Raw genomic sequence first — 22,371 nt, 5'->3', positions numbered from 1 at the left:
TGTCTATATCCAGACAAGAATGTTTCATCTCAACTGCAGCTGGCCCTGGTCTTCACACAGCAGGGATCAAGGCCGGTGGTGCTGCTCCTTCTGACTGTGTAAGACCTCAAATGGTTTCTTTAGGTGTCAGATGGATTTCTAAAACTAGCTGCAAAGGCTGGTCTCCTAGAGCTGGAAACTGAACAGGGGATGCGTCTTGGGTTTTACAAAAACAGAACCACAAAGATAAATTGGTCTTGATGCATATCTACGTTTATTTGATCATGACTTGCATAGCTCAACAATATCTATTTTCAACCATTTACGGAAAATTAAATGTGCCAAATTTTAAGCATGTTTTGCAATTCTAATCCACTCAGTATAGCTTCTGAATAAAGTAAGTTTGACTTTCCCCATGAAACCTAAAAGAAACTAGCCTAACATAGCAAATATCCTAGTCCTACAAAGATTGCTCTTTTTAGCAAGTACAGCAAAACACCTATTCATTCTGTAAATAAAGATCATTACCTTTTTTGGATATGAAAAGCACCCCGAACTTTCTCTGGCCCTAGAAAACCCTTGTCTGCTTTACAGGTCCACTTGGATAAGTGCTGGGCCCCGTACGCTGCCTCGGAAATCAATGAGATCTGGAAGGGGCTCCGCACCACACCTACTCAGGCCCTGAGAGAGAGCGTGCATCATCTCTAGAAATCCGAAGTCCTTCCAGATAAGGTTGCCTTCCTCTTAAAAATGTGGCTAAACATTGCTTTGAAGCAGCAGCACAGGACTAAGCTGGATACAAATCTATGGAAAATGGGCTGTGTTTTGATCCCGATCTCTGAGAAGAAACACTTTTCACTGAGTTATTCGAAGAGAGGAAACTGGGAGACAGCAAACAAAATGCTGCAGTTCAGACAGCCCTGCTGCTTCACAAGGAAAAAAACCAGCATGTGGAGTTGCGAGAGTCCCGTTCATTTTAACAAGCACACCAGTACTTTAGGCCCTGTCTCTTTTTATGATGCTGTAGCCCTCTCAATATAGTTGCATGAGCATGAATCCCCAGTATATTCGCTGCAACGTAAAAACAGGATTAACACTGGTAACTTACTGGTGCGCATCCCACTTCTCCCTCAATGAGAGATTTGTAACAATGCAATCACATCCACTACAGACATCTCTCTTTTCTAAACAAGCCCCCACTCTTCTTGAAGCTCTCTGTGTAGACAGGTGCTGATTGGCCCCGGCCTATTATCTTCCTTGCAATTAATATTTTACTCTTTTCTACAGGCTGAGCAACTATAAATAGATCTTCAGTGCTCATGGCATATGGGAAGTTTTATCATTGACTACATATTCTATTTATAGACCCACACTTACTAACACATGCATGTGGATATCTGCTAGGCAGCATTAACCACGAGGCAACATTCTTCTGGCCTAGAATGGGGATTTTAACTGAGCATGAATGGACCATGCTATTATGTATAGAGTAAAGGCCTGATTTGGCATGGTACCGAGCACTTTCAATGATAATTGTGGTCAATGGAAGCAGAAGGTGTGCAGAACCTTGCAGGAAACTTACAAGCTCTATATAAATCAGCTTTTCATATATTTTATATCTCTAAAATAACCCACTGTCAACAATTAACTTATTCAAGCAGAAGAGCAGCCAAGAAGGGTCAGACAGTAACCAGCTAGGCTGCAATGCAAGCAGCTTTGTCCATCAGACATCTTGTATTGTGCTAATACATCCTTTGCAGCAAAGCAACTAATGTGCAGCAGAAGCATTTTGATTTTCCGAGGAGTGCCCACTACCTTTCCAATGAGCTCCTGGCTCATTAGCACCACTTCCCTCAGCCAATTCCAATCCCAACTATCAAGTCCCATTTCACGGGTAAGTCAGTCTCCAGTTCAACAATGCCTACAAAAAACCTGTCTGCTTTTACTTGACAGCGAGCTCAAAGGCCACAAGAAATGCGCATGAGATTAAATACAGAGCTGAACGAGATCTTAATTCAATAAGAAATACAGCAGGACAGCAACCGCAACAGTAACTTCCTGTCTCTGGATGACTGACCTCACCAAAGGAAAGCCAATTTATTGCAGGGTCTTACATCCAGCCATTTCCACGTCTAGTAAAATTTGGAGTCTTTGATCACTTAAGAATTTGCTGGAGAATGAACGCATTTCTTTAATATGAGGCTGTTTAAATTACTGTAAAGTCCACTACAAGTGGTCAGTTTTCCCCATTTCATGGGTAGCCAGGCTCATGGGTTGGACTTCACAGACGTTATGAGGTGATGGTCAGGATTCCAATCTCTTCCCCAGCCCTCGAAACCTATATGAAGATGTTGGCTTTCAATGGAACAGATCTCTTCCTCCTACAGTTTTATAAAGCAAATCTAAATGAAAGGAGGGTGGATTCTTCCCAACTACAGTATTTACTCTAATGATTCTTAAAGCTTCAGACACCATCACCCAAGGGAACACACGGAAGTCCTAGAGTCCAGCTGGAACCTGCTTCCTTGTACTTACATTTTGCAAAATTACGATTCATTATTGAAGCTTCTAACCTACAAGTGTCGGAATGGGGGGAAGGGAACACCGCTTCTCAACCTTACAAAGCACAAAGGTAATTTTTAAAAGGTTCAAGTCAAGCTGCTGGGCACAGCCCTGTGCACAATGGTCACGGCAGGGACAAGGAAAGTGGAACACGTGTGACCAATTAACATTCCCCTTGGGGTGGTGAAAAGCCTCAAATTCAGCCTTCACTGCCACATGTCACCATTGTCTCCATTCTCATGGAACTTGTGCAAATGATCAGCATACCTGAAACAAACAAGTTAAATAATGAATCAGCACAAAGTCCGTAGCAAGTTGCAAGACACACTGAAATCAGACACCAGCTGTCATACTCAAGAGAGGACTACAGCCTCTTTTACATGCCCAGGAACATCCTGTGAGTTAGAGCAGCTGAAAACAAATCATGGGACCTGATCCCGAAGTCTTAACTCACACTGGAGCTGTGCCAAAGCCCTAGCCATTCGGGGGGAGAAGGGGAGGGAACACCCATTCTGGGCAGAACAAACATTTTTGGCAAACTGAATAGTGGAAAAAAACTTACTTCAGGTTAAAATATAAATTTCAATTCCAAACAATTTTGGTTAGTTTTAAAAGAATACTTTAAAAATGACTTGAAAAAGTCGTTTCAAAATGGCATATTTGTATTTTGGGGGGATTTTTAACCAGAATCATTTGGTGCATCAGACACAATTTCTCAACCTTGTAATTAATCTGAATCTACATTTCTCTGGCTATGTCTACACTACAGGGTTTTTGCGCAAAAACCCGTGGAGCATCCACACCTTAAGCGCATTTTTGCACAAGAAAATTTACAGTGAATTGACAGAACAGAGGGCTTTTTGCAGTATGGGTATACCTCTTTCTGTGAGGAATAACTCCTTTTTGCACAAGAGCTCTTGCGCAAAAAGGTGTGTGTGGACAGGCAATAGGTTTTTTTGCACAAAAACAGAAAGAGGAAAAAGCACAGGTGCCCTGGTGGCCATTCTATGAATAGCAATCGGCGCTTTCTTTTGAGAGAGCGCCCATGCAGTCTGGATGCTCTCTTGGACAAAATTGCATCGCTTTTCAGATGTGCTTTTGCAGTGTGGATGCTCTATTGCACAAGAAGTTTTTGCAGAACAGCCTCAGTGAAAAGTTTTAGCTAAAAATCTTCATCCAGCTTTATTGCATCCTTACTTACATGAGAGAATTAATTACCTGGGCACACGCATGTTATAGGAACAGGCCCTCAGCTACTGAAAACACTCCTCTCCAAATTTATCACTTTCTTGTATATTTGTCATTGGGCAGCTAATTTCAAAGCAGACTCAACACATTATTCTGCTCTGTGTGAAAATGGCTCTGTGGGCTTCTATGTTTGTTGTTTTAAAGGTATGAAATTCTAAGGAGTAAAACAGTTCTTCCAGAAAGCTGAACCAGGGTCATTTTATTCCTGTGCATCTTCACCAGCAAAACATCCTCCTCGCCAAATTAAACCATTTCTAAAATCCCATTAGCTATTGCTGACAAAGGTGTCATGATTAGAACCTAATAAACAAATTGCTGATGCCCAAGAAGAAACAAAATTCAGCTCACTCTGTCTGACCAGTTTTTGCCTTCGCAGGGCTATTGGGCCCAACGCAGTCAACCTTTCCTTCCGGTACTAAAGACAGTAGCTAAGGCTGCTGAAATAAGGTGCTGTTCAGAACACAACTGCACTGTAATACAACCATGTGTTTCAAAAGTGACTGCAAGCCCAAATGTTCCTCTGGTTAAATCAAAGTTGTTTCTTTTCTCAAGACAGTAACTGGAAATCTGGGTTGCACCAAATCCTCCTCTTTTCATACGTACTTCTTAGCACAGTAAGCAGCGCAGTCCCTTCCCATACTCTCACTCCAAGCAGTTTTGTAGAGTACCTGGGAAATAAGAAACACTGTTAACTCTTTCCCATTGCAATGGGAGCCCCCCCCCCCACCCTTTTATTTACTTTCTGCTTAGTACATTCGTGCAGCTTCCCACTCCTCAGAGCATAAGCCACCAAGCTGACTTTCAAGCCTCTCTGGGATGCTATATTGCTTTCCATAACCACAGGGCCTCATTCTTCCACTTCTGCTAGAGAAATGTTCGTACAGCCTTAAAGAATTAACTGTCTCCCCCAGTCAAACAAACACACTCAGTAGCGGACTGGGTAGAATAGCAAGTGCATGCTTTGGAATGCACATGTGTATCTTAGTTGTTCGTAGCCGTAAGCCATGTATCTTCAAATGGGTTGATTTCCACATAGTCCAGAATATGAACTTTTAAAATACGTGATTAAAAAGCACATTAAGGAAGAGGTGGGTGGTAGGAACACAGCTGTTAATTACCACTACTAAGAACTTTAAATATATCACATTATTACATATTAGTTGTGTTAATTTTTGGAAAATAAAATGGAACCAGAAGATTCAATTTCCCCTCCCTTGAATTTTAGGACATTTGTCCACCAAACCGGGATTAGTTTTGCATTCTGTAATTTTCAATCTGCAATGTACACCAGGCCTCTGCAAACAGAGCAACTTCAAAGGGGAGGAAATAGGGCTACAGGAACGGGAAGGGCTGCAATCCACGAATGGAGACTAGCTGGGGAGTTAGGAGAAGAGGTAACAGGGGTGTCCAGGACTATTAATACCATGTGAAATTAATTAACAACACAGACACAGCATGGTCCAGTAAGTCAGAAACTAGTTGGGAGTCAGGGGTCCCAGACTCTAATTCTGGCTCTGCCACAAACGTGCTTTGAGACCAGGGGTAGTAATTGTTCCTCACTGCGCCTCATTGTCCCTAACCTGTAGAACTGGAATGCTGTACCTTGCCTGGCCTTGTAAAGCGTTCTGAAGCCCACGAATGAAAAGTAGTCACAGAAGCATGTGCAGTGCTTTTCACTGAACCAGCCAGTAAGCTGTGAAAGAGCAGTGCTCAAGCCAGAACAATGCCTTCTTGGGCCAATAGGAAGGGTTTGATTCCTTGCTGATACTGCTGCCCTCCTTTAAATGCTTCAGCAGAAGTAAGGGTATTTCGAAATAGTGCCATAACGCAAATATGCAAATGAAGCACAGGGTATTTAAATACCGGCTTCATTTGCAATTTTGAATGTCTTCATTTGCATCCCTCTCTCGAAAGAGGGTGCAAGTGTAGACATACCCTAACGTACAAATGGCAGCCCTCTCCAGAGACCTGATTTTCAGATGCACAAATCTAACTGAAGCCAACAGGAGCTTAGTTTTCTCAGTACCAGTGTTCCCTGGAAGCTGGGTGTTCATACAGACACTCAGGAGAGATTCCAGTGCTGCCCAGCTGATTAACGGAGTGCCTACAGCTAGGTTTTGTTTCTACTCGGGATGCACATTTGCACATGCCTAGGTGCACGTAAAAAAATTTATTTTGCACACGGGTGGAAAATATTAGAGGGAACATTGCTCAGTACCTCTGAAAATCAGCTATCAGTCTAAATCAGTGTTTCTTAAACAGTGTCAACAGTGTTTCTAAAACTGTAGTTGGAGGTGTGCTGTGGAGAACAGAGTTCAAAATGCCCGTCCTTAAAGGAGCAGGTGACCTTTTTTTTTGTTCTGTTCAACAACTCCCCCCCAACCTTTTTTTTTTTTTTTTTTGGCTCAACAAAAAAATCCTTGGTGTTCTGCATAAAAAAAAATTATTGCTTCGTGTTCCTCGGTCTTAAAAAGTTTAAGAAACACTGGTCTAAATGCTATCTCCTGACATGTGTCGCCTGGTGGCAAAGAGGCTGAATCAAGACCTTCACGCCTTTTGCTTCCATTAATGAAGAGCAGAGCTATAGCATGCTACCCTCTGGTCTGCTGACCATCTCCGATGGGACACACAGAATGTATTTAAATATTAAGATTCTGCAGATTGGGACAGAGAAATGATCTGAATAAAACTTTACAACTGACTTTGCCGACAAGCACAATGGGGCTACAAATGCACCTCACATCTGCTGCCAAAGCTGATGCGCAAATGCCTTTGTGACTTGTAAGAAGGTATTATCCTGTCACCGGGCAAATACCCTAATTCTGCATATCCCATTCAGCAGGCCCCCGCAATAGAGATAATTGAAATTCATAAAAGGGAGAAGGAAGAAAAGACTGGTGGAAAGGAAGCCAGATGGAGGGAGATGAAGGATTCTGTTTCTAGATGAAGGGGAAAGACCGTTCTCAAATGGTAGAAGTGGGTAAGACAGAATTGACCAGTCCATTGGCAAGTAAACGCAGTTGGTGCCTGATTCAAAGGCTATGGGTGTTTGGGCTTTGAAGCTCTGGTTTTGTACTGATGAGACATGTTGAGATTACCCCATCCAAGCCATTCTTATGCCTAATATTTTTAGATTACATTTTAAACTTGATGCATAACTTTTTATTTTCTGTGCTCTCTTCCTCACAAGATGCCTGCAGGCCAATTTTATTCCAACAAGATCTGGATAGAAATATTTGTGCTATTTGTTTGTCTTTCATCTTGTCTCATTTAATTATTGATGAGTTTTTCCCTGCCGTGACAGATAACACCCCCCCCCCCCCCAGAAATGCTGCACAATAGCAGGGGAGGAAAATTCTGTAAATAAGCCTTTAGAACAGGATAGATTGAAAAGCACAATGCCCACTGCAAATACAAGCTGGAGACCTGGGCATCTGTTGTTAATAACTCCCATGCAACTTTTAGCAGCATTATCCGGCCACTGAGGAAATACTGTAATTCCAGAAATACGATTCAGCAGGCTTCCAAATTAGGGGTAATTGAAATTCACAAAGGGTGGGGTGGAGGGGAACCCAGCTGCGAACACAGCCCTGAGCACAAGGAAACTTCCCAGTTGAGCCTTTCTTTATCTTTCTGGCTTGAATAGGTAGCCATCCAACTCCACTGGATCATACTGGAAAATACATCCTCATCCAGCCACACAGGAGGCTGTCTACGCCTATGCAGAGCCCCATTAAAGTCAACAGAGATTCCTGTTTGAATCTGACCACACCATTAGGGCCTTATTGACTGGGAAAGGAAAATCTACAATTAGCAGCTTCCACCATTGGAAATACAGATCAGCCAGAAGATACTGGGGGATGGGGGGAAGGGGAGGAAAAAAAAACACACTGGATCAGGGCATAGCTGCAACAAAAAAAGGCAAATAAAATCCAAGATCCAAAAGACCGTAGCAAGCACGTCATTAGCGCTTCTTTCCAGCTATGCAGTGAGGACTAGAATTCTAAACTGCTACCTCTAAGATACCATATGTTGGCTGATCCCTGTGCATGAAGCAGCTGATCACTGTCTTGGTCCAAAATGCCACAGCATACAACGATGCTGCAGTAGTGTGTCTTAGTACTGGGGAATACAGCGTGGGTGGCTTTCATAAGGGCTAAGACCAACTCAGCTACTAGACAGGGTCACCTTTATGGGGTATTTCTAGAGACAGGTAACTTTTCGACAGAATTTTCAAAGCAACACACGGAATTCCCTCGCCAGGCTATAATTCTTTATCCAACCCTATAGCATGTTCTAAAACAGGGGTGGGCAAAAGGGCCTCCACGGACCAGAACTGGCCTGCCATGCCAATCAGTGCCTGGGGGCGGGGGGGAGCACAAAGTTTCCTCTGCCCTGCCTGGAGCGTGCAGTGCTTTGAAGTGCCGCACGTTCCTGGTAGGGTGGGCGGAGACTTCGAGTGCTCCCCCCCCTCCAAGCCCTGATTAGCCTGGGGGTGGGGGAGCATGGGAAGTCTCCTCTCACTGCCAGGGGAATGGGTGCCTAGGGGTATTGCGGGGGAAGGAGGGCAAAGAAGCTCCCCAGTCCCCAGACTAATCATGGTCTGTGTGTGGGAAGGCCCAGAAGCATCCTGTCCCTGTCCCTTCCGTCTGAGGCCCCACCCCTTCCGGTGCGGCCTGGGAACACATCCAAAATGTTTGAAGTGTCCCCCGGCAAAAAATTATTGCCCCCCTGATCTAAAAAGGTCTACAGAAAAGAGATCATTGTCTATTCATCTGTATAGTACTTTCACAATTCTGTGGGATTTTAAACCTAGATGTGTTTTATCACTGCCAAGTTCCATAGGACTTTTCCCACAATGGAGTTGAAGATTATTCCCTTTGGAAAAGGTGACCTAATGAAACTGTTAGCATTCTATGAGAGAGAGAGAGAGAGAGAGACAGAGGGTGGGTCATGGGTGTGTTTACACTGGTAAATGTTAGAAACTAAAAGACAAATCTAAAAGTATAGATGCTAGGGGAATTTAGGAATCACTAGCAGAACCGTATCCTGCAGAATGCAAGGCAAAGATGGTCTAAATTGCTAGGCCTGGACAGGCAGAACTCTCTCCGTTGGTTTCTGAAGAGTGATGAGATTAAGGGGCATAGTGAGAAAGCGGGAAGATGGGATCACAGTGAGCTAAAGGTAGACTGGCACGTTGGGTCGCAAGGACATTTCTTATTTTTTAAATTTCTTAGGCCAGGTCCACATTAGAATTTTCAAAGGCCAGGAGGGTCGGTTTAAGGTACGCAACTCTAGCTATGTAAAATACCGAGCTGGAATCAACTTACCTTAAGCCAAGACGTCTTCACAGAGGGAGGCCAAAGGGAGCAAATGCTTCCATCGGCTTCTCTTACTTTTTGCAACTGCAAGGAATACTGGCGCCAACCAGAGCACCTCCAGAGTTCGATTTAGTGGGTCTCAACTAGATTTGCTAAATTGAACGCCAGAAGATTGATCTCCAGCTCTACAAGTGGAGACAAGGCCTTATACTCTGCACTTCCTGTTGAATGACTAGATGCTCCTGTCCGAGCCTGAACATGTACAGTGCAATTTTTAGCCTGAGCTGCAGACCCAGGCCAGCCATGTGTTTTTAGCAGCACCCCCAACACAATGTGGCCTAGCATCTAGATCAGGGAAAAGCGTCAAGCGACACCTGGGTTTTAGTCCCAGGTCTGCCACGTCAACACTGTGATGCCGGGTGAACACTTTCCACCTCAGTGCCTCCATCTCCCCATCACCTTGTGCTACGTGTCCCCTGGCTCGCACATGCCTTTCACCGCACTGGTGGATGGTTACATGGCAGAGGCAAGAGTACGTCTCCTGATTTTAAATGGAAAGCCGAGTTCTTGATGGGGTATTTTCCTGCTGTTGTAAGCAACCATTAATTCCTCTTCCAGACCTAAACACTTACCAGGAAGACCAGGCAATGCAACAGCAGAGTGTAGAAAAATGCAATAGTACGAGCTGTCTTGTTGGACAGGATCAGCCGGCCCTACAGCAAGATCAAGGGGAGAAACAGAGTCAGTCCAGTTAAAGCAAAATGACACTGGCTGCGCTATTATTGCATTAACCACTAGAGGGGCTCCAGCTAAGCTCAGGACCCAATGTGCTAGGCACCGCACACACCCAGCAGGAGGCAGTACCTGCCCTACAGAGCTTCCAGGTTAACTGGCCAAGACAGGCAAAAGGGCGGAGAAAGGAAAGATTCCGATTTCCATTTTACAGATGGAGAACAGAGGCACCAGGAGTATGCAAGTCCCTTGCCCAGGGTCATACAGGTTCTGTGGCAGAGCTGGCACCCGAACTCGGTCTGAGCCATCCTCCATAGGACCTTCCTCTCCTTTTGACCCTTTTAAAGCTCCTGCCCTGAAGGGGCTTGATCCTTCCAGGCAAGTAAACAGATCTCAGTGGACAATCTCAGGCAGATCTCAGCCTGCACCTGGCGTTACCGGAGACACGGACAGGGTGAGGAAAGGGCTCCGTCATTTCCTGGCCCTTCTGGAGGGCCTGCCAGCCGGGTCCAATCATGGTGGCTGTTTCGGAGGTGTAGGTTCTTACCCAGGGGACTGGACATTCCCAACAGACCTCCTGCCGGCTGATCATTGCCATTCGCTACCTGCCTGGTCTGGCGGCCTACAGATGCGCTAGAGAGGGAAGGCTCTGTATTCCAGTCCTAACTACCAGGGCGGGCCAGAACACCACGGATTTGTTTAAAGTTGTTTGCTTTTAAAATCTTTCTGGCAAGTTTCAGAGGTCACCAGCTCTTTGCGCCTGGTCAAGGAAGACCATTCTCCTGATCACCTCACTCTGTTTTCCCAGATCTCTCTCACTCACTCTGGCCCACTTCATTTCCTCTCTGTAACCCCACGCAGCCCTGTGTGCTCTGTGTACCGTAAGCAAGGTCTCATTTGGAGGCCTTATAGCCCATGCAGCAGACCTCACACGCCTGCCCAGACGGACAAAATGGAGGCCTGAAAGGATGGTTAAGGGGTAAGTCTTGCAAGGTGCTAAGCCGGATCAGGGCTTTGTTAGCAACGGATAGGTCTGCACTAGGGAGGTAAACAGGTTAGCCCAGGGGTTCCCAAACTTTTTGACACGGGGACCAGTAAATCCATTCATGAACTTTTGGAGGACCAGTGACATTAATTTGCATATTTGCATATTCATTAATCAAATGATGACTATTCAAATAAGTTGTTTCTGGTCCTCCCAAAGCCCCCAATGCCAGCTTTAGAAAAGCTTTTGATATGGTCACCCACAATATTCTTGCCCTCAAGTTAAAGAACATGGATTGGGTAAATGGAGTGTAAGACAGACAGAAAGCTGGTTAGACCATGGCTGACCTGGAACAACGCTTCCTCAGCTCTCGTCCACTTACACCCCTTCTCTACCTACGCTACATCGATGACATCTTCATCATCTGGACCCATGGGAAGGAGACTCTGGAAGAATTTCACCATGATTTCAACAGCTTCCACCCTACCATCAACCTCAGCATGGACCAATCTACACGGGAGGTCCATTTCCTGGACACCACGATACAAATAAGTGACGGTCATATCAATACCACCCTATACCGAAAACCTACCGACCGCTATACTTACCTGCATGCCTCCAGTTTCCATCCCGGACACACCACACGATCCATTGTTTACAGCCAAGCACTGAGGTACAACCGCATATGCTCCAACCCCTCAGACAGAGACCTACACCTACAAGATCTTCAACAAGCATTCTGTAAACTGCGATACCCACACGAGGAAGTGAGGAGACAGATTGAGAGAGCCAGACGTGTACCCAGAAGCCTCCTGCTACGGGACAAGCCCAAGAAAGAAACCAACAGAACACCACTGGCCATCACCTACAGTCCCCAGATAAAACCTCTCCAACGCATCATTAGTGATCTTCAACCCATCCTGGACAATGATCCCCCCGCTTTCACAGGCCTTGGGAGGTAGGCCGGTCCTTGCCCACAGACAACCCGCCAACCTGAAGCATATTCTCACCAGCAACTACACACCACACCATAATAACTCGAACTCAGGAACCAATCCTTGCAACAAACCTCGGTGCCAACTCTGCCCACATATATACACCAGCAACACCATCACAGGACCTAACCAGATCAGCCATACCGTCACTGGTACATTCTCCTGCACATCCACCAACGTAATATATGCCATCATGTGCCAACAATGCCCCACTGCTATATACATCGGCCAAACAGGACAGTCCCTACGTAAAAGAATCAATGGACACAAATCTGATATTAGGAATGGCAACATACTAAAACCTGTAGGGGAACACTTCAATCTTCCTGGACACACAATTGCAGATCTAAAAGTAGCCATCCTGCAGCAAAAAAACTTCAGGACCAGACTTCAAAGAGAAACTGCTGAGCTACAGTTCATCTTTAAGTTTGACACAATCAACTCAGGATTAAACAAAGACTGTGAATGGCTAGCTAACTACAAAAGCAGCTTCTCTTCTCTTGGTATTCACACCTCCAGATCAGCTGCTAGAAGTGGGCCTCATCCTTCTTGATTGGATCACCTCATCATCTCCAGGCTGATCCTGGCCTGCATATTTATTCCTGCCTCTGGAAATTTCCACTACATGCATCTGACGAAGTGGGTCTTTGCCCACGAAAGCTTATGCTCCTACACTTCAGTTAGTCTATAAGGTGCCACAGGACTCCTCGTCGCTTTTGCAGATTCAGACTAACACGGCTACCCCTCTGATGGTTAGACCAGGGTTTCCCAAACTTTTTACCTGAGCTGGAACCCTTTTTATTCAGTTCTGTTTTTGGCAGCACAAAAATATAAACACATAAAAAACAAACCGAGAAAATACCAGACATAGAACATGTCTGGTATTTTCTCGTTAGGTACGTTTTATTATTACTAGATGTGTCAGTTTGTAGTTTTGAACTGCCTGCCTGGTAAACGTGCTCAGGCTGCATGAGTGTGTCTACCAGCCGGCCAGTTCGCAACTCCTTGAGGGGGTGGGGGGGGCACAATAGAATCCCCAGGCCGGACTCACTCGTGCTTTGCGGGGGGGGGGGGGGGGGGGGCAGCCCTGAGATCTATATATGGCCGGGTTAGTCCCGCTCCCCCGGCTGCGCCTCTGGACAGCTCCACTTCCCCCAACCCCCTCCCGGACAGCCAGTTCTCCCCCGCTTCTCCTCCCAATCTCCCTTGGCCAGCTCTGCTGCCCGCGTCTGGCCCTGCTTCCGGTGGCTGCTTCTCCCCCCTCTCCCACCCCATCTTCCCCAGCCAGCGCCTTACCCTCGACCTTGCACCCCCAGGCAGCCCTGCTTCGCCGGCCCCCCCAATCTCTCCCAGCCAGCTCCGATGACCCAGGCAAGCCCTGCTTCCGGCAGCTGCTTCTCCCCTACTCCTCCTGATTTCCCAGCCAGCCCCCTGGCCCCCGGCCAGCTCTGCTTCCGCCAGCTGCCCCCTGCCCCAAATCTCCAAAGCCCACCCCAATTCCCCTGCCCAGTGCCCCTTCCGGTAGCCAGCTCTCCCCCTCCTCCCCACTCCCCCATTCCCGATCTCCCCTAGCTACGCCTCTGCCGGGAGCCAGAACATCAGGATGCAGGTTATGCTCAAGCCGGCCAAGGGCTTGGCGGACCTGGTGCCACAAGAGCACTCTGGGAGCCCAGAACACCCTGGCAACCACGCTGAGGCCTGGTATTTTTTTCCTGCGGCCCAGTACCAGGCCGCAGCCCATAGTTTGGGAAACGCTGGGTTAGCCAATTATCCAGTAAGCGCTGGTTAACCAATTAAACGAGATTGTCCATCCCTAGTCTGCACAGCAATAAAAGATCCCCAACACTAAGGTGCAGATTCAGGCTGGAGGACTAAAGATCTCAGGGCAGAAGTTTGGGTGCGGGCTCTGAAACCCTGTAAGAAAGCCCGGGCTCCTCCCAAATCCCCAACAGCCACACTGCTATTTTCAGCCTTGCAAGCCTGAGTCATCGGGCTGAGAGACATGCAGCTGCAGTTTTTTATTGCTGTGTAGACGCACCCAATGGGGCTACCGAGATGGTGCAAGTGACGCGTGAGTTTTGCTGCGTTGACACGTGTGCTTGGAGCCCTGGGAGTTTAAGACCCACACGCGTGCTCCAGCTCCAATGGAGGTGATGCTTTCACACACTGGCTTCTGCCAGCGCGAGGCTCGGATCCTTTACCTCTGCGGAAGTTTGTGGCTGGATCCAGCAGCCCAGCCTAGACACAGAATTTGCATTTACACAAACTTTCCAGCCCCTTTGCTCTTCCTCGGTTCAGGCAGGTGAATTTTCGACATTGTTAATTAGCAGCAGCAATTAGGAGAAAAAACTTGCAGGCACTTGAATGTGCCTTTTGTAGATCAAGTGCCAAACTAGATCAGACCATCCAGAGCGGTGTCCTCTCCCTGACAGAGCTCAGCACCAAGTATTTCAAAGGAAGGCACAAAAACCTCTCCAATAGGCTGTCAGGTGCCCTCAGGGAAGGTTTCCTCCTACCCTCCTTTCGTCCAGCGTGACCCTCATGCTAAGAAAAGACTGAACTAGTGGGCTGGCAAGAACTTTGTACAATACACACGGCACAGGCCCTGTCTAAAGCACACGAAGAGGGACGTTCTGCAGTGCTGTCAGGCAGTGTCAGCTCAAAAACGACCTCAAAGCAGAGGCAGAGGCAGAGAAACGACATGTAGCTAAAAAATCCCTCCAAAATCCTCTTGGATCCAAGGGAAGGGATCCAGAGAAGAGCAACAAGAACGATTAAAGGCCTAGAGAACATGACCTATGAGGGAAGGCTGAAGGAACTGGGTTTGTTTAGTTTGGAAAGGAGAAGATTGAGGGGGGACACGATAGCGGTTTTCAGGTATCTAAAAGGGTGTCACAAGGAGGAGGGAGAAAACTTGTTCTCCTTGGCTTGAGGATAGAACAAGAAGCAATGGGCTTAAACTGTAGCAAGGGAGGTTTAGGTTGGACGTTAGGAAAAAGTTCCTAACTGTCAGGGTGGTTAAACACTGGAATAAATTGCCCAGGGAGGTTGTGGAATCTCCATCGCTGGAGATATTTAAGAGCAGGTTAGATAAATGTCTGTCAGGGATGGTCTAGACAGTACTGGGTCCTGCCATGAGGGCAGGGGGCTGGACTCGATGACCTCTCGAGGTCCCTTCCAGTCCTAGTATTCTATGATTACCAAAGGGCTGGGTCCCTCAGTTTGTTTGTTTCCCTTGTTTTCTGATTTCTGTACAGAAATTGCTCGTGGTCAGTCCTTGAGCGTCTGACCGGTGGACATGTGCGTAGGGGCCTCTCCTCTGGGGTACTCAGAGATGTCCCTCAACTGCTCTCTGGGGAGGGGGAAGCATTTCAGATGAGCAGAAGCGGCATGCTAGGATGCAGGTTTTCCTGTGTTATCAACACTCTCCTTGTCCCATCACAGGCTGAGAAATATGCTCCTGTGCAGCCCCTACCGGCGTCTTTTACAAGGGAAGCGACAGGTTCGACATCTTCCAGGAAATCTATGCTGGAGGATGGTGCTTGCAGGCCCGGAGTCCTCTGTGTATTCCCAGGAGGAGCATCATTGGGGATGAGAGGGGGATTCAGCCTCTAGAGCAGTGGTTCCCAAACTTTTCGGCATCAGGCCCCCTTTTTGATTTTTGAGAAACCCTCATGCGCCCCCCAATAGCAGCAAAACTTGAGCAAAAAAAAAAAAAGGAACTGACTAGGGCAGCAAAACTTAGGGGGGGAAATTGACCGGGGAGTGGGGCGGGGAAGGGGCTGGGCTGCCTCATGCCCCCCCTGGAATTTCTTCATGCCCCCCCAGGGGGCACACACCCCAGTTTGGGAACCCATGCTCTATAGCCATTGAATCCTGGCCAGCAAAGATGTCAGTGCAAATTGTGACATGGACACCTGTTCTTCCTGTGTTGCCACCAGATTGCTCTTTTTGGAGGGCATCAAACAGCTGTCAGGTGCTAATGATCTTCAGCCACTACTGACCTGGGTCAAATCTCAGCTGGGGACGAGAATGGGAAAGTCTCCAGAGCCCGCTCAGCATGCCAGGGAAAACCCTAAAGCCCTGAACATCCAGAATGGATGTTTTACAACAGAGGCTCGGAATTTATCCCTGCTCTAAGAGAGACAGATTCTGACAAAAGTCAATGCTCCTTTAAGCCTCCAAAATTCTACCACAGGATTTCTCAGGATGGAATTAAAGAAAGAAGACCCACAATGAAACCGATTCTTTGCCGGTGTCCTTTCAGCTAACTCAAGGCGAGGCAGATCACCACTGTAACAAGCAAAATGATGTTTGTCAATATTCCAGAGGAATACCTCCCTCAAGTCAGTTTTTTTTTTGTAAGTGAGCTGTGTCAATTCACTGGCACGCTTGCATTTATCCCTATTCATGTTGCCCTTTGCTTGGATTTGGTGTGAATGGCGCAAAGACTATCTGACTTTTATACAGTGTATTTTTGTTTCTTGGCTGTCACAACCAACTATCCCAGATGCTTAGCCCCTTTCATATGGGACTATCAACACGGTAGAGCCCTCAACCCGGTGCCTTGAGCTGCTAACATAAAACTCTCACATTTAAGTCCAATCTTGGGAAAAACTGGATTTAAATTCGAATTTGGACAACACATTTGTTCAGCGAGGGCACTAGGAGTTTTGCTATTGATTTCTAAGCTCGCAGGACCCACGGGCCAGGTAACCTCCTTTTCCACAAGGGGGCTTCGCCTCAGACAGACCCTTCGATGTGGAACAGCTCTAGGTTCTTCTCGCTCTCTCCAGCTGATGTAAAAACGAGATACGCACACCCACCGATTGAACGGGAGCCCAGTCCCTCCCCATGCCCTCTGTCCGACAAGCCAAATGAAATAGATCTGCTCTGACTGACGTAACTGCCCAGCTGGCGAAATTTCTGATGGATGAAACCACATAACCGCAGGCTGCTCTAGCAGGTGATTCAGCCCCTATCGCAGAAATACGCACCTTGTATTTAGTTGTGATGCTCCTTCCAAACCATTCTGCCAGCTCCACCCCCCAGCAAGCACACAGTCCGTGCTATTCCAGACACACGTTCCGTGGGCTTGGCCCAATACCAGAGAGGGTTTTCATAGCTCCTTGTTGAGGGAAGAAGCAGGCTGGGCAGAGAGGATTATCTGCTGCTGATTTCGTTTTGCACGGCAGCTTGAATAGCTAACAGGCCACCAGATGGCTAGTGTTACCAGCTGAAAAGTCAGTCGGCCACCATATCGAATCCATCTCTGTGCCAATCAACAGCATGCGGTGCGGTGTCAGAACCCAGAGTTAGGGTAGCAAATGGGTAATTCCAGAGGCCTTGGCTATTAATATTGGATATACAAAATAATCCCAATCCAGCTGATGTTTCTCAAAGTTTACTCCCACCACCCAGTGGTTACTTCTGGATCCCAACAGCAATTGGTTCCTGTACCTGATGGGGCTGTGCCCAGTTACCCCTCTTCTGGGACAGAAGTCTGCTCTCTGCATTTGAGAAGCGAATACTGCGGAATTAGTTTTCCTTTCCCCATTGTCCTCCGTTCCTCACTTCTTATATCTCACCTTTAACCCCTCCCCCTTTTGGATTTAGCTTCCCGCAAAGGCTGAATCACAGCCTGTAATTCGTTTACAAGCATGCTTATCTCCAGCGTTACCCCCTTGGAAACGATAGCATCTTTTACCTGCTGGCCTCCTCCTGCCACCGTGCGCCTTACATTCTGCATTAGGGCATGTTACATTGCATTTAATCAACTAATTGATGGAATTGCCGGCTAACCCTGCTGCAGATCTGCCTTTGAATGCATTGAGAGCCAGCAGGCTCTTGATGCATTTAAAAGGCTGAATCACAGTGGCGAGGGCCAGGCATGAGCTGGGACAGCTGATTCCCAGCTTGTGCCTGGTCCCTGCTATGCAACCGACTTGACTTAAACTTTTGGGACAGAACCCATTCGTAAGCTGGGGGCTGCCATTAGCTGGAACAACTACTCCTTTCGGTGTGAGATAAAGTGCTGACCCATCAGACACTCAAAAGCTGCTGTGACATCCATCTACGCCATGTGAAGAGGGCCGTTGATTCTCAGTGCAGCTCCACCTGAAGCCAGAGGAGAAGGCTCCACTGCTGATGGCCCAACAGGGAAACTCGACTGCTGTGGACGATGACGTTTCTTACGGAGCGGCTGCACCCTACCAAGCACAACGTGAGCAAAGGCGTTTCCAGGGGCTGGTAACAATGGGATCAGCCTGTAGCTGCCACGCTCGGTGTGAGATCCTTTGCCCTTGTACGGAGCCGCTCTGGTGCCATTCTGCTGGCTCTCTGCCTCATGCCCACACTTTGAAGAATAGTTGATGTCGGCTGTTGCTGACTGGTTCCAGGGCACATTTGAGTAGCTCCCGTGGCATATGGTGATTGGACCGGGGCTCACCATGCAGCCATTACGTTGCGGTGCCATGCTGGTTTGGGGCTTGTCTGGAGAGTTCATGTTCCAAAGTGGAGCAGACTGAAGTGCAGGAGGGTCCGTGCAGAGTGTTAGCAGGCAGCAGGCTAGTGTGAGTTCAATTTACACCCCTGCTTGCCACCCGCTGTTGGTACAGACCAGCCCGTAGCAAGTGAGTTGACCACCATTGGCTAGTTCCAGCAACTGTAACAGCCTGCTATTACTGACAGCGAAAGGGGTCCCCCTGTTCAGTGCATGTGGTAATTGCAGATCGTGATTCAACCGCTATTTCCGGCTGTTGTGGATGCAAATTTGCAGCCACCGTTTGTCGGAGGTACATAAAGGCAGCCGTGGGAATGAGCACTGGCAACGTCAGGGATCCCAGGTAAAAATGCTAGATAGGTAGAGATTTGGAATGCCACAAGGGACTGAGGCACATAATGCATGGGAATTGTGTGTCCAAATCCCCTAAACCAGCTTTGTAAAGCTCAGCATCATAAGTAGCCCCTGTATTCTCTTTTTGCTGCTATCGTCAGGCACAGTATGGACTCTCCAATTCCACCCCCACCTGAGACAGCCTCAGTGGCAATGGCCCAGCCTTCAGCTGTGTGCCCCGTGCAGTCTGGGGCTGTCACATCCTGCTACAGCTTGTTTGGGTTACCACCATGCTCAGGATGCCGTTCCCAGTCAGCCCCACGTGGACCACGCCTGCCGTTTTACAGATGTCTCCGGCGTTGCTCTGCACCGCACACGGTGCTGGTGACAACTGGAAAGCTCAACGCAAGGAAGAGGCGACCGAGCAGAGGCACAACCACGAGGAAGAAGGTTTTGCTATTTCCACGCTCGTTACCGCGGCTGGCAGCTGTGCACTTTGCGTCTCTGAGGCGTGGAGGAAATGTACGAAGTGAGCAAACCCTGCCCCTCAGCCACGCTCAGAGTTAAAGGCACAACAGAACCGCACAATCTCTTGCCTCAGAACAGCCATCCCTGTGCTGATGCAGGGATCACAGTCACCCTGCGCAAGGGTCAATCCCAATCTAGCCCGTAAGGTAATAAACACCCCTCCACTGACTGTTGCAGCTGCAAATGAGAGATGCCTCTGCACATGCCTGGGCACACCTGATCTTTGGAAAACCAGGCCCTCTGCTCAGTTTCCTCCATGTCACACACACACGCACCACTCCGGAGGGTGGTATTCTTAAGCTAAGGCTATGACTTTGCTGCCAGGAAAAGGGTGTTTGCACAGCCCCATCGCTAACACAGGTGGGTATTTCACTGTAAAATCCTAGCGGAGACCAGGCAAAAGTAGTTTTTACCTTGCTGTGGCTTGAGGAGTTCAACACTATGCTCCGTCGGGGAGCTGAACTCACCTACCTGCAGCAAGGTAAAAACCTCCCTTTTTAGCATAACCATTGAGGCCTCCATAATCGTCTTACAATATATTTTAGAAACATCTGTCTGTCCATCTGTCTGTGAGTCCATTAGTTCAAGAATTCATGCTGAACAATAAGCGCTAGTGTAACCCACACCTGGCTGTGGTGCACTGTCCCATCGAGTGGCATGTAGACCAGAAAGAACGGGTTTGCTCTGCAGCCTTAGTGGAGAGCCAGCTGGCCTCTAGTTCAGGCTGTAGAGGCTCCTGCGCTGGGCTCCAGAGCCCCCAGGTTCTGTTCCCCTGTCGGCTTTATACTAGGACCACCAAATTTGGTGGGCAGCTTCCTCTCATTATAACTCAAAGCACGGGCAGGGTTTGGTTGTGCCAGGATGATGGGACATGTCTCGAATTCAATTGTTTCTCATAAAATGAAAAAGGAAGGCGTGGGAGGAGGGACCGTTATACTGTAGAATAATCTGAGGGGGGCAGAGGTGGCACCTAGGACAGCTACAACCCCACTGGCCCAGCATGGGGCAGGGCGGGGAAAGGGATAGCAATCTACTCTATGTTTCAGGGAATCTGTCTCTGTGTGTCTTTCTGTATGTTCCCCCCCCCCCGCCAGGGGACATGCACCCCTCCCCCAGCTATGCTTGCTGGAGCTGCAGTGGCCATGGACAGAGGCTTTTCATCTGCTCCTAACCTGCTATGGTGAGAGAGGGCTGGGGGTGTTCTGAACCCCTCCTCTTCTGCCCCACCCCAGAATGATGATTTAAATGAAAGGAAAAAAAATGATTTAAGGACCCAAGCGACATTGGGCAAATCTTCTAGTCCCTCATACAGTGGCGGAAAAGAGACATTTTCCCTGTTCACTCTCCCCCCGGCAACACCCCACCTCTTGTGCACGATGCGTCACCTTCTGCAAGTCATCTCGAAAAAGCCAAACGGTTCTAAAAGAACAGCTCCTTAAATGAAAGTCAAGGCCACACTAACCACCTGCCCGCCCTGTTCAGGTCACTATGTCATGCGGGCAAGGGTGGGGTCTGAGCGTTGCCCCCTCAGCCATTCTGGGGTCCAGTCAGTTGGCTCCATGACGGGGCAAGTGCTCTGAGGAGGCGACGGCAAAAGGGGCAACGTTTGGCCTTGTTGCCTCTTCTGACATGGGACCATTTGCAAAGCGGGAGTGTTAGGAGTGGAAGAAGGGACTGTCTGTGAGGCCCACGTGGCATAAACCGATCCCATCTGAGCATACCGAGCTGGGACCCTCTGCTCACAGGCACAGACAACAAAGTGGGTGGCACATACCTGGCCGTAAGAGAACATATTTGTAGTCAGAAGAATGAACTTGGCTGCTACTTTTCAGAGGTCCCTTTGCTCAGATATTTGTGCTTAAAAAAAAGAGTTTCCTTCCCAGCTCAGCTTCCCATGCAAAAACTGGCTGCCGAGAAATTCTGCTTCTGGGCCATCCGCCGGGTGCCATTGTGTCTGGAAGTAGGAGGCCACAAGGACAGCTTGATTTGTAGTTCTGTCACAAGACCAGAGGGGAACAAGGCTGGCTTGGATGGCAACTGGCAAACCCAGGAAGCAAAAATTGGGTAAAGGATCGGAAAGCGTGCAGCCCTGCATGCAGGAGTGTGTGGTGTTTGGGACTTTCCCAAGAAGGAAGGCTCTTGTTGAAAGCAAAGAGATTAACACACTCTTTAGCATAACAAGAAGTGGAGACAGAGTATCATGTATTGTAGGTAACCTGCCGTCACTTACCATGCTGAGGGTGGCTTTATCCCAAGGACTGAGGCTCAGATATTTCCTCTGGCGTTCCTGAAAGTCAATTGCACAAGTGATTTCATATGGGGCTAGAAGGGTTCCAGATTTTAGGCTTGGAGAAAGACTGTTGCCTGCCAAAAAGCCAAGCAGCACTTTGTACCTCTAATGGAAGGGAGAGAGGTAGGCAGGCCACGTGTACTGCCTTCTACTCCCAAATCTACCCCTCCGCAATGTTCTTACTCCAGTGGTGGGGTGGCCAGATATCAGCCTCTACCTGCCCCTTCACCAAGAGTCTGGGAAAGTCAAAGGGATTCTTCCCAGAGCGTCACTGTGAATTCTCAGTTTTGCCAATCAATATTCACTCTGCGGCCCCCCTGCCATGCAGCCTGTAGAGCAGAGAGGTATTCTGAGTGTCCACCTGGGAGCCCCAGGACTGCAAAATAATCTTCTGTCTCCCCAAACCACAGAGCCCCTTCAGTCTAAGAAGCGAGGTGGGTGGAGGCGAGGCTTGTGTGTGAAAACTTTTGCCTGAATAGAAAAATGCCTCTAGGGTGGACCCAGTAGACTGAGCAACGCTCCCTGGTTTCTAACTGCCTGGTTTCTCTCTGGAAGGCACTTCCTGCCCCGACCAGCCAGCCAGGAGCACAAGACTGGGGAAGGCAGCTGGCTACACTTTTGTTGCGGCTACTCACAAATCTCATCCCTTTTGTGTGTCAAGCAGCCTCTTCCACTGGCCCATGCAGTGGGATCTCATGGGCTGGGGAGAACATGAGAGTAGCAACAACAAAGTGCTCTTTTTTGGTGTGTTGGCTGCGGAACAATTCAGGATGGGGGACAGACGGACGGACGGATGCACGCACGCACACACACACCTGCCCAGGAAGTGCTGTGGGACACACGTGCCTTGCACACACCGGTCCCATGGGCCTGAGGGACCCACTGGGAATGGTTAA

At 48.2% G+C, this 22,371-nt stretch overlaps 1 protein-coding gene across 1 annotated transcript in view; it reads right to left on the bottom strand.

Moving 5' to 3' along the window:
- Positions 1-232: 232 nt before the first annotated feature.
- CUX1 (cut like homeobox 1) overlaps positions 233-22,371 on the bottom strand; it is a 397,218-nt gene continuing 375,079 nt past the window's right edge. The window contains exons 20-23 of the mRNA XM_075904409.1: positions 21,416-21,472; positions 9,743-9,823; positions 4,393-4,457; positions 233-2,808 (exon numbers count right to left, since the gene is read on the bottom strand). Coding sequence (XP_075760524.1) covers positions 2,748-2,808; positions 4,393-4,457; positions 9,743-9,823; positions 21,416-21,472 — 264 coding nt within the window. The 3' untranslated portion in view covers positions 233-2,747. The remainder of the gene's footprint in view (positions 2,809-4,392; positions 4,458-9,742; positions 9,824-21,415; positions 21,473-22,371) is intronic.

Source organism: Pelodiscus sinensis, chromosome 21 (genome assembly GCF_049634645.1).
Source record: "Pelodiscus sinensis isolate JC-2024 chromosome 21, ASM4963464v1, whole genome shotgun sequence".
Taxonomy (NCBI): Eukaryota; Metazoa; Chordata; order Testudines; family Trionychidae; genus Pelodiscus; species Pelodiscus sinensis.
Note: the sequence above shows the minus strand (reverse complement) of the source record. Positions and strands in the feature narration are given on the sequence as shown.